The sequence below is a fragment of the Spinacia oleracea genome, chromosome 2 (assembly GCF_020520425.1).
Source record: "Spinacia oleracea cultivar Varoflay chromosome 2, BTI_SOV_V1, whole genome shotgun sequence".
Classification (NCBI taxonomy): domain Eukaryota; kingdom Viridiplantae; phylum Streptophyta; class Magnoliopsida; order Caryophyllales; family Amaranthaceae; genus Spinacia; species Spinacia oleracea.
The window spans coordinates 23,214,056-23,226,294 of NC_079488.1; the positions used below are offsets into that span (position 1 = coordinate 23,214,056).

A 12,239-nucleotide genomic window follows, 5' to 3' on the forward strand; every position below is an offset into this window, starting at 1 on the left:
AAAACCTAGAATACGAGAAGAGAATAGGGTAAGAACTAACCTCTTAGCGGTGTTCAGAAGGAGTCAAGTCGGAGGCGGTGGTGGTGCACGTTATTCTTTTCCCAGGAGAGGAGGTGGTGACGGTGCATGTTGATGGTGTTAAGTGGTAGCAAGTCGGTGTCGGCGATGTTAAGAAGTAGCAAGTCGGCGTCGGCGGTGTTAAGAAGTAGCATGTCGGCGTCCTGACTGTTGGAGAGGAGAGAAGATGAGGCGCAGGAGAGGAGAGGGCAGCGACGGCGACGACGGCGGTGAGTTTGGTGTGGGTTGTCGTGGGAAAGAATGGAGGAGATGCAGAGGGGAAGAAGCCCGGGGTTTAATTTCAAAGTTCATCTCACCGAAAATAAAATTAACCTAAGAATAAGGTGCAAAGTGCTTGGGGTAAATACTAAAACCCAAGCCCTTATAAAATTTGCAATCAAGTGCTTGGGGTGAATACTAAAACCCAAGCCCTTATAAAATTTGCAATTAAGTGCTTGGGTGAATAGGTAAACCCAAGCATTTGACTCAAAGCACATAAGGTTTTTCCTACTAGTGTAAGTATGTTTAAATACTTGTATTAGAGGTCGGGGCGTTACATATAGTCTAGTGTAATATTTCATGAGACATATTGCATTTTTCCACACATATGATAGAATATCAGTATGCCAAAGTAGGAAAATTTGTAATTATTAATCCAACCTTTGCCTGGTTTTCTTTAATTAAGCCTACCTATGCGATATTTCTAAATAATCCAACCTTTATGACCCAACTATTATTATTAAGCCTGGATGACCGGTTACCTGCTACAAAGTCAAGGAAAATTTGTAATTATTAATCCAACATTTGCCCGATTTTCTTTAATTAAGCCTATCTATGCGATATTTCTAAATAATCCAACCTTTATGACCCAACTACTATTATTAAGCCTAGATGACCGGTTACCTGCTACAAAGTCAACGTTAAAAACAATGACAACCTAAAGTTGAAAATTTAGAAAGAAAAAAAAACCTTGAATTTGATGAAGATCCAGATCCAACAGGCAATTGCTTTACCCCAGCCATAGCAATTGCTGATTATTTTTGATGAACTTCGAATGGAGAGGTATGACCGTATGAGGAATCGACAATGGTGGAGAAGAGGTAGAAGAGAAATAATGGAGAGGAGTGCAGAGATGAAGCAGAAAATCGCAGAGGAGAGAGGAACGAAAATTAAAATACGGAGTAGCAATTAAAGAAAATAAGGGGGAAAAAAATAATTTTTTTTTATAATTGTTACTTCCTCCGTTCCACAATAGATGCATCATTTCTCATTTGCGCACTATTCATCAATCAACTTTGACAACCTTTCTTTCACTGTTGTGTAAAAAAAACATAGTCAAGTGATATCTTGTTAAATTCGTATTAATGCAGGGATTCCAAATATCAATTTTTTTATAATTTTTACTTATACGCATTTAGAGATATTAATGTTCAAATAAGCGCGTTGGCATACGTGCAATGAGAAATGATTCATCTATTGTAGAACGGAGGAAGTATATGCCACGTAAGGGTGAATACCGCCTAGAGCAGGTTAGTAAATTGTTAGACTTAATAATAGTAATTGGGTCATAAAGATTGGATTATTTAGAAATATCGCATAGATAGGCTTAATTAAAGAAAATCGGGCAAAAATTGAATTAATAATTACAAATTTTCTGCCAAAGTATCCCACATTACCGCGAGGCGCCCGGGCTCAATTTGGCATACAAACAAAAGTAAATGTTGGCCATAAATAAAATTCAAAGAAAAAGAAATAAACAGTCAAATCGAAATAGTAACGAAGAAGTCGGCAATCACAAAGCTCCGTAGTTGAAGGCCACTCTTACAACAATTTATTGTTTCCTGTATTCAATCCACGTGGCATACGTATAGTGGCTAACAATATATGCATAAATAAATATCTACCTCATTTAATTTTATTTTAAATATAAACTGTTTCCATTCTACAAAAATATCACAAACCAAATACACTACTCTCAAATCTCTCAAAACTAAAGAAAGATAAGAAAAATGGCAGAAGCTAATCGTTGTCACATCGCTTTTGAGATCCTTTTGGCAATCCTCTTGCCTCCTCTCGGTGTTTGCCTTAGAACTGGCTGTTGCACTGTACGTGATCTCTTCTCTTTTTTTTTTTTTTTTTTTTTTTTTTTGTGTTTTCTTTAAAATCGGTGTTTTTACGATTATTTGCTTGTATTTGCGATCGTTATAAAAATTACAAGAGTAATATAAGTTACAAATGGAGACGGTAGAATCAAATTTTATACATATTATATAATCTTAGTTACTGGGTCAAAATTTCATAGACACTGCTGCATATTTAGTAAAGTTATTGAATTGATTGGACTTTTTTAATGTGATTGACTTTTTGTTGTTTAGATCCTTTGAGTTTTTAATGAAAGGTATCTAATGTATAGGTTCGCTTTGATATGATTGCTAATTATGGATCTTAGTTGGATTTTGATGCTTTTTGGGTACTACTTAAAAAGTTTAGGAGATGTCTTTTTTCTTCAAATCTCTAAAAAAGTTTTATGTCGTGGAAGTGATTTTGGCATATCTAACATGAGATCATAATTTTCTATTTCTACTTACATAGAAATGTACTAAAATTAATTTTCGTTGTGATCTAAATATCATTTATTCGAAAGTGATGAATTAAACTTTGACGATATTGTCACGCTGATCGATAAGAAAGACATTATTATTATTGTGTAAGATCTTGTTTTCAAAGTAATTTTACGATCTTTGTTTCATAGTGAATTTTACAGTTATTATTTGCACAAATATATTACTCCGTAAGATAAAAGAGGAAGGGAGTGTGAAAACTGAAAAAGTGGGCGTACATAGTAAAATATGGATGAATTAAAAGAAATGTGTATAAAGGCGGTGTGCGTATGAAAAAAAATGAATAAAGTAAGATAAATTGAGTGGGAAATTATAAATGTTCTGAGGTAAGATAGTAAATTTTCATGTCAACAATGAATAAAACTCAATATAAAAAACATTATGAAACATACTAAAAATAGAAAGTGTAAAAATCATTTTAAACGGGAGTAATAATAGTATTTTGGGAGTGACTAAACTTTGGCCATAATATTTTGCTAATCGATCTTTACCGTTGTGATTTAAGATCTTTTTTAACTCCTCTCATTCGAACATCTCATTTTAGTGATGCTTGTCATTATGCAATACATAATATTATTATATTCAAGATATTGTTTAATTCGTGTCAAATGTTTTGAAAAACGACCATCAAACCATATAAAAATCTAAATGGGTCCTTTTTCTCTCATCATTATGTCATGCATCTAAATTATAAGGGGAACTTTTTAGAAATATACGAAGTACTTTCTATGTTTTTTTAAATGACATAATTATTTAGGCACGTTTGCCTATGTATGTTTTTAAATATTAATATCTTCAAGTATGAATAAAAAAAAAATATAAAATGTTGGTATTTAAAAAATATTTATTACGGCGAATATAATAAGACTCCACATGACTATATTTTTTCTAAGTATAAATCACAAAATGAAGTCAAATGACCTTGTGCGATTTTGCAGTGCGAGTTCTTGATATGTGTGGTGTTGACACTGTTGGGATACATTCCTGGAATCATCTACGCCATCTATGTGATCGCCTTCAGGAGCTCGCCGTCGGTTGGGGCTGAGGATCACTACCGTGCACTTCCGCAGTAGACGATCGAAAACCCGGTTACCCGAATTGTTGAAGATATTGTTCATCTTTTGCATCCTATCTTTCGTTTTTTCTTCATAAGTTGTATTAAACATTTGCATCTCAGTTTCTTAGATGCTGGGACTTGGGAGGGTGTTGTTGTAAGTTGTTATCGGGAAAACTGATTTTGGCGCACTTTTATGAGAGTAGAGCACAATCCTGGTCAGGGTAAGCCAAATCATTTTTTGGTGTGTCAAAATCAGACTTCCCTTTTTGTTATTGTGGACCTGTGGTTGTTGTCTCGTTTTAACTTTCGAGTTGAATGGTGTTTAAATGAAAACGATCCTTGTTGGCAACCCTAGAAAATCTTGAAATTTTACCTTGAGTTAATTTTTTTTTTGTTGCAATTGAGGGAGTAACCCAAGAAAAGAAAATTACAGGAATTAAAGCAATTAAACTACTGAAACATAAAACCTACAATTAAGGAGGAATGAAACGTGGGAAAGCCACGCCCCTAATATCCTCATCTAAAATACGACTAAGAGCTATAGGAATATCCTCCAAGATCATGATCTCGTGAGGTTGAGCCACTCCATGGTTGGCGAGCCAATCCGCAACGCGGTTACCTTCTCGATAGACATGAATTATTCTTGTCTCCCAATCATCGAGGTTGATCAAAGTACGACAGTACTCAATAAGATGTGCACATTCACTTGGATTCACAGTAGCATTTTGGATTGCTTGCACACAAGCTAGGTTGTCAAGTTGAATAACAAGTTTGCTGATATGGAGATTCCTAGCTAATTCAAGACCTCTCACCAATGCCTTACATTCTGCCTTAAACGCATTGCAACTTCCAAAGTTTGCAGCCAAGAGAGAGACCAAGATACCTCTAGAGTCTCTTATTACAGCTCCCCCACCTGCTAGCCCAGGAGAACCTTTCGCCGCGCCATCGGTGTTCAGTGCATACCAGTTTTCAGGTGGTGCTTTCCAAGCAATGTTAATTTCCATTCTGTGATTGGAGTTGGTTGAGGGCTCAGTGATGGAGTTGTTGAGGCTGCTTCTAGTTTCATCGAACCTAACCTGTAGGAAAGCGCCCAAGTCCAAGGGGATCTCATTGCTTCTACCAAAAACAAAGTTGTTGCGCCAACGCCATATCCACCACAGAGCTAGGCAGAAGTACGTAGGCCAAGCACTCTCGCCCGAAGATCCATTACACACCTTGAGTTAATTAATTGTTCCCACTTTCCAAATAATTTGAGAGTACGACTATGTTATCTTCCTCTTATTTTCTCTTATTTCATGTCTAATAAGATAAAGATAAAATAAGGGCCAATAAATTCAGATAAAATATGATAAAGGTCACTAAGTTTGCATGACACCTTGTTATGACTTTGAATAAGGGTCTATAAGATGAGATAAGAGGTAATAAGATAAGATAAGATAATATAAAATAAATTTAAGGCTAATAAGATAATATAAGTGAAATTCAGGTAAAGAGAACGGTACCTACATTTAACGAATTTGCCAAGAAATCTCAAAACTAAAGGGCTCTCGCAAGTTGAGGGGAAATGTAATTGAAGATCTAATCTAAATGGCGAGTTTGACTTAGTTTAATAATCTGTTTTGCTAAGATCTCTTCATTGAACGATCAAAACAACATCGACCACATAACTTGAGGATAGAAAATAGGCAAATTTGCCAAATACAACCTAATAAACTTCTCTATTTGCCAATTACAACCTCAAATTTCTAATTTTGCCAATTACAACCTTAAACTTGTACATCTATTTTAAATTACAACCCGAAACCATTTTCCGGCAAAAATCACCGAAAATGACGTCATAACGTTATTAAAAAAAATTATGAAGTACAAAAAAAAATTTATTTTTTCGATTATTTTATTTTATTTGTTTCAATTCTTATTTATCGATTTGATTTTTTTATAGAAAATATGTAACTACTTTTTTTAATAACATTATGACATTATCTTCCGGTTATTTTTGCCGGAAAATAATTTCGGGTTGTAATTTAAAATGGATGTATAAGTTTAAGGTTGTAATTAGCAAAAATAGAAATTTGAGGTTGTAATTGACAAATAGAAAACTTTATTAAGTTGTATTTGACAAATTTTCCTAGAAAATAAGGTAAAAATCACATTTATTCAAGATGTGGAGGGTTTGATTCGTCACATGTTCGCATTTATGCTTTGCAAAGTACAGAGTACTACGTAGATTTTTTTTTTTTTTGGGGGAGGAGGGGACCTCCAAATGATCAATAACATGAGTTGTATTGTTGTTGACAACATGATTCAAATTACCACATACGGAGGACATGATTCTTTTTTTTTTTGACATATGATCAAACTAAGAAAAACACAAAGAAAGAAAGAACTAAGTAGCGTCACATAACGATAAAGCTAAAATAAGACCCTGTTGTGCCCTTTGATGAGCCTCTGAAATCACTTTCCTGTCAACTTTGCGAATAACGCATTCTTGAAACTGATTTTCCCTATATATTATACGTCGAATCGTCCAGAGGAGATCGATATTTCCAGGAGAATTCTTCTGAAGCAAGGTGACCAAATTAGCAGAATCCGTATATATTTCAATCGACTGAAAAAGCATAGAAGAGGCCCATTCCATGCATTTTAGACAACATAAGGCTTCAGTATGAATAGCTGAAGTAGCTATTCCAAAATCACACCCACCTTTCCCAACTTGTTCTGCGATATTGATTTTAGCCAAAAACCACCCCATACCTGCTCGTTTAGAAGTCTTCCTCCATGCTGCATCTGAGTGAAGAATGTGTAATGGATCATGATATGAAGTCTCACACCCTAAAGATACCAAATGAAACCCCGGAGGAGGAGCAGAAGTAATCTCTGGTGGATGGAGAAACTGGAGGGACAATGAATGACATCTGCTGAAGTTCTCATGCTCTTCCATTGCCCTCGAAATGTTCCCCAAGATTATCCTACAATTGACATCATCATTCCTGAAAAACTTATTGTTACGAGCTACCCATATTTCCCAAAGAGTAACCAAAAAGTACATGATTCTGAAACTATTTATACCATCCATGGTATAAAAGAGCTGGATATAGTTAGAGACCCATTCGATAAAGGAACACTAGTAGAAAAAGTGCTATTAGTAACTGGCAAAAATAGACTTTTAGTAACTAACATTGTCCGTTGCTATAGCCAGCGTTACTAATAGTGAAAATTATTAGTAACTAACAAATGCCGATTACTAATACTGTACTATTCGTAACTGGCATTTACTTTTGCCAGTTACTATATGTCAAATTTTACAAAAGTAACCGAACTATTTGTAACATGTGTTAGACTTAGCCAATTACTATTAAATTCTTATTCGTAACTAGCTTCGATTATTGCCTGTTATTACAAGCATAGGCCAGTTACTACTAGAATTTATACTAGTAACTATATCTTTTCATGCCAGTTACTAGTATATACATATATATATAAAAAAAAACAATACAGCAGCAAGCTACACTAGCAGTAGTAGCGGTTGTAGCTGTGATGTACCAACAACCATAATAGTCACACACAAGAATACATGTGAATGGTATTTATAGAATAATCTGAATGTATAACATTAGAGTAAACAAGGAGGTACATATGAGGTATCTAACATATTTCGTTATCAAAATTTTGAATTGCAACCTCTAAACAGAACTTTAACAATAAAAATAGAACAAAAACAATCTAAGCATGACTACATTGCTCGATCAACTGTGGTTTGTGGTTTCTCACACAAGCTGCGAACAAAAATAGCATTAAAACCTCTTTATCGTATTCTTGGTACAACTTCTTTGTTCTCTGTACAAATGTATATTCGGAGGAAAAACAATAAATTTCATCAATTTATTAGTGGCACAATATCTTGAAGTGATTAACCAAAAGAATTCACCAAACAGTGAGTAAACTGAAAAACATGCCACACTTAATGAACGCATAAGTTCTAGGACTCTTTGTATAGGCCGGGTCACACATTGGTAGATAACAAACATGACCCTCAATGATATAGCTGCTAACTAATGTCAAGGTCATACCGAATTAGCATATTTGAATGCTCAGAGCACGTGACAACTGCTCATCAAATATGAAAAGGTATAAGACAACCAACTCTATTACAAAACATGAAGTAATTGTTAGTTATACTATCCGACAGACAAACATTACAGCAAAAGAACATACAGGGCAAGAGCACATAACTTACAGAGCCAAGAGCGAAGAACATTGACGATGAAGAGAATAGTTGCAACACAAAAGAACTTATAAACGACACTGCTTCTGCTGAAAATTAAATTAACCAAAAATGAGATATACTCAAAGATTAGTAAACAAGATACTCACATAAACTTATTACCAAAAGAACCAACTAAAAAATTCCAGTTACCAGTCACAATAAAAGCAGAATTCAATCAGTATGGTATCCCAAATGAACCACTATTAAACATACAACTAACCTTAAGTTGCCCCAAAGTCAACTAAAAGCTGACGATGAGTTTCTTCCTCACTGTTTCAAAATCCATGGATCTCAATAATCCATGGTAGTCCAAAATCTAGAATATCAAAATCACTTTTTCAGAACCCGAACAACCACAACAACTAGTCAATTACCAATACGAGAATGCTTTATATATAATTAAAATAAGATAAGACTCCAGATTAGCATTCACTTGCTCCGGATCGACCGAGTACGGAAAAAAAAGCTTCGCGTATCCTTCCTACAAAAAAGAGCAGCAAAACAAACAATCACAGAAAAGTCCCTAATCAATAAATATAAAAAAATAAATAGAAGGAAATCTGAATATAAGTATATAAACAAATAAAATCAAAACCCATTTTTGGAGTTTATCAAGAATGAGAAGCAACAACTTCTATATCCTGTAGGAAACTTTAAAGTCTTGTCGGGATTATTGTCAATTCAAGGAGGAAGATTATTCTTTATTTTTTTCTCTTTTAAATTTATTTTGATATGTAATTCAGAATTTAAGCTAGACCAACAACCACTCATTCCGTTATTTTTCTCAATGAAATTATTTTTATGCACAAAAAGAAACAGGAACACCCCCACATGTACTCTCATAAAGCTAGTCACCCAAACCAATTGATTATTTTTTACCTAATCATAATGACATCTCATGTTGCACCATAATTCAGATTAAAAGCTACCATTCTATTCAAAGAAACAGAAGAGAGGGGGATCAGTCTAACAGGAGAAAAAGAAGCACAGTCTAATAAGGTATTATCAATAAATGTGTAAAGAAGCACATGTACAGCTAAAACATAACATAAACAACAATTAATAATACAACCCATGAAGAATGCTCATTGCTGCAGAGGATAATAGTTGAAATCCTCAGTTTAATTTATCAAGACAAACAACAAATATATTCTTGCATTAATTTATCAACCTTGGACAAAAGTATTTCACACTTTGATCAATTTAAATCCACCAAGGCACCAAGAATATCACCACAACATCATAAACTTTATTCCTTGAATTCCTATATTTCAATTTAAGTTTAAATGAGTTGTTGTATTCATTAATAGGAAGTATGAGGATTGAATACACCCAACTTTCTCAAAACAAAACTTTTTCAATTTTTATTTACCAAAATAATAGAATTTAATTACAAATCTGATGGTGGAACATCATAAACCGCACCAGATACTAAAGGTAACTTACCCTGCTTCCTGATTCCAAAAGAGGTCGCCTTTCAAAGACGAGAGACTCCTATTGAAATAGAGGAAATAAATTAACTATAATTAATAAAAATATAAAATCAGAGCAAGAAAGACTATACATGCACCAAATCTTTATTGCTTTGAAGGAAGGAAATTATTTTGTTGTCATTAATGATGTTAATGATGCGGGATGAATCTGGTGTGATAAAACAAGATAGCATTCCCTACTTAATATCTTATATTTCTTGCTCACAGTGTTGTTCATTCTGCCACTGGATGCATGTGAAGAGAATACCGACGACCACGATCCCCAACGTACTAGAAGGAAAGTAGAAAAAGAAAAGAAGAGCAGTTCAGCTCGGGATCACAAGATAATGTCGATGTTCATAACAATAAGGACAATATCCTCATAGGCAGATTCAACATTTTCTTTAAGGAATGCAGAAAAAAAGCAAAGACAAATAATTGGAACAATCATTATAAGGGAGGAGGGGTAATAATAGCAGTCTAGAAGCTTATTATCTCGAAGATATGCATAAAACAAGAACAAGACCACTAAATGGAGATATCATACAATAGGGAAGAGAGAAACACAATGACAAACACACCTTGCAAGCTTTTGTCAAGATCACGTATCAATACATAAAATCCTCTACAAGATAAATCCAAAGCTATATAGTTTGTAAAGAGACCCTTAAATTAATCAATTTAGTGTTTGAGCTAGTATTCCTATAGCAAATCTGAATACTAGTCTAGTATTTAACTTTCCCCATTTATAAATAATATTGCTTTATGACCTGAGAACCCCTTTCTGAAATTTAATTATATGTGCGAGTTATTAATTTTCAGAACCACCCGTACCCCGACCCGAATTATTATTATCTTAAAAAGGCATTATTGTCTAGTAAAAGCTAGATTATGTTAGCTATAATTAAAGAGCTTGAGTGATTGATTATGTTCTTGAAGAGCTTACTTATCAACATGGTCACTTTCGAATATGTGCAAAATAAGGGTTCACTCAATGCTCAGACAATAGTGCAAGACCACCAGAATTACAACTAAACCTGTCAGATAAAATTACTACTAAACCTTTAAAAGCATTTTTTAATGAATTGTGACCATGCTTGATCAATTGCCTCTCTCAGCCTTCTATGATTGTCTAGTAAAATGAGTTGGTCATGATCTAAGCTCAGGGTGAAAAATGATCGAAAAATATGATGTTAAGCAAAGTATTATTGTTAGACAAACGGATCGGAAACTGAATATATGTTGTGAAGATAAGAGTTTTGCATCCAATTAGACGGTAGCAATCCCTCACCTCTTAATTAAAAACGTAAAGAGGCATGACCCTAACGTCTGTAATCGAGTAAACTGAAACCTGAGATAGAGGGAACCGAAGACGTTGAACAGCAGAACATAACTCTAGCCAAACATGTCTTAGAGGCAAAGGGAATAAATAGTTCTGCAAGAAAAAGAACCGAACAAGTCAGCAATATGGAATGGTTAGCACAGTTTAACAATTGATATAAAAGAATTACTCTGACAAGAATAATTGGGCAGAAATTTTACCTATTTTTATGAATAATATGCATAACTATGCATACGTCCCTGAGAGAGGATGACTGTTAGGTTATGATACATATGAAAAAACATAAATCATGCGGAAAAACCATAAAGCCAGGAAACATATTATTAACACATAATCATTTAGCATAATTCAGATGCATACACTTTGTAGCGTGCCCTCCCTAGCTGCGCCTGAACCGAACAAGAACAAGTCTTTAGGACTCCAATTGTCGTCCCTCCGTAGATAGTCCACAGCACGTCCGGATCCGCCTTAATCTTGACCAACTAGAATCGCCCTTAAGGTTCCTTAGATTTTCGGCTATTTGGGTGCAAGTGTTTGGCTGATTTTTGCTTAAAAATCTTACCTTGAATACTTCAATAATCGTCTATTAAATATGTGACCCTAGGCCTATATTTATAGAATTTATGGAAAGGAATTATAATCCTACTAGGATATGGATTTATTAATTAGAATCCTATTTGAACTCTAAATAATAAATTTAATCTATTAGGATTAGGATTTTAATCATTGCACAAATTCCGATAGGATTAGGATTCGTTACGAACACGAGTGTCGCACGACCACGAGGGACGCACGCACCCGCGCAGGCCTTGCGGCCCACACGAGTAGGCGCTGCCTCGCAGCCCACGAGCATACGCTCCAGCGCGCGCGCCTACGGCCTTGCTGGGCCTGGCGAGGCTGTGGCGTTCGTGTTGGGCGCTTGGCTTGCTGGGCGCGGGCCTGGCTTCGTGCTAGGCCTTCGTCTGGCAAGCCTCGTCCGATGCTAATTCGTACGATGCGCTTCCGATTAAATTCCCGGTTCCGGAATTCATTTCCGATACGACCAATATTTAATATTTCCGATTCCGGAATTAATTTCCGTTCCGAACAAATATTTAATATTTCCGTTTCCGGAATTATTTTCCGATTCCGATAATATTTCCGATTCTGACAATATTTCCGTTTCCGGCAATATTTCCGATTCCGGCAATATTTCCATTTCCATTAATATTTTCCGATAGGTACCATGTTTCCGTTTCCGGCAACATCTACGACTTGGATAATATTCATATTTCCGATACGATCCATATTTCCGTTTCCGGCAATATCATCGTTTCCGGAGTATTCATTTCTTGCTTATGACGATCTCAGCTCCCACTGAAACCAAGATCCGTCGATTCCGAATATCCATAGATGGAGTATTTAATGCCATTAAATACTTGAT

The 12,239-nt window shown here is 35.0% G+C and overlaps 1 protein-coding gene across 1 annotated transcript; it reads left to right on the forward strand.

Moving 5' to 3' along the window:
• The first annotated feature begins 1,988 nt into the window (after window positions 1–1,988).
• Window positions 1,989–4,084, forward strand: LOC110799544 (UPF0057 membrane protein At4g30650). Its single transcript, XM_022004807.2, has 2 exons — window positions 1,989–2,162; window positions 3,617–4,084. Exons 1-2 carry the CDS (start codon window positions 2,067–2,069, stop codon window positions 3,749–3,751), a joined length of 231 nt encoding a protein of 76 aa, XP_021860499.1. The 5' UTR covers window positions 1,989–2,066; the 3' UTR covers window positions 3,752–4,084.
• The last annotated feature ends 8,155 nt before the right edge of the window (window positions 4,085–12,239 follow it).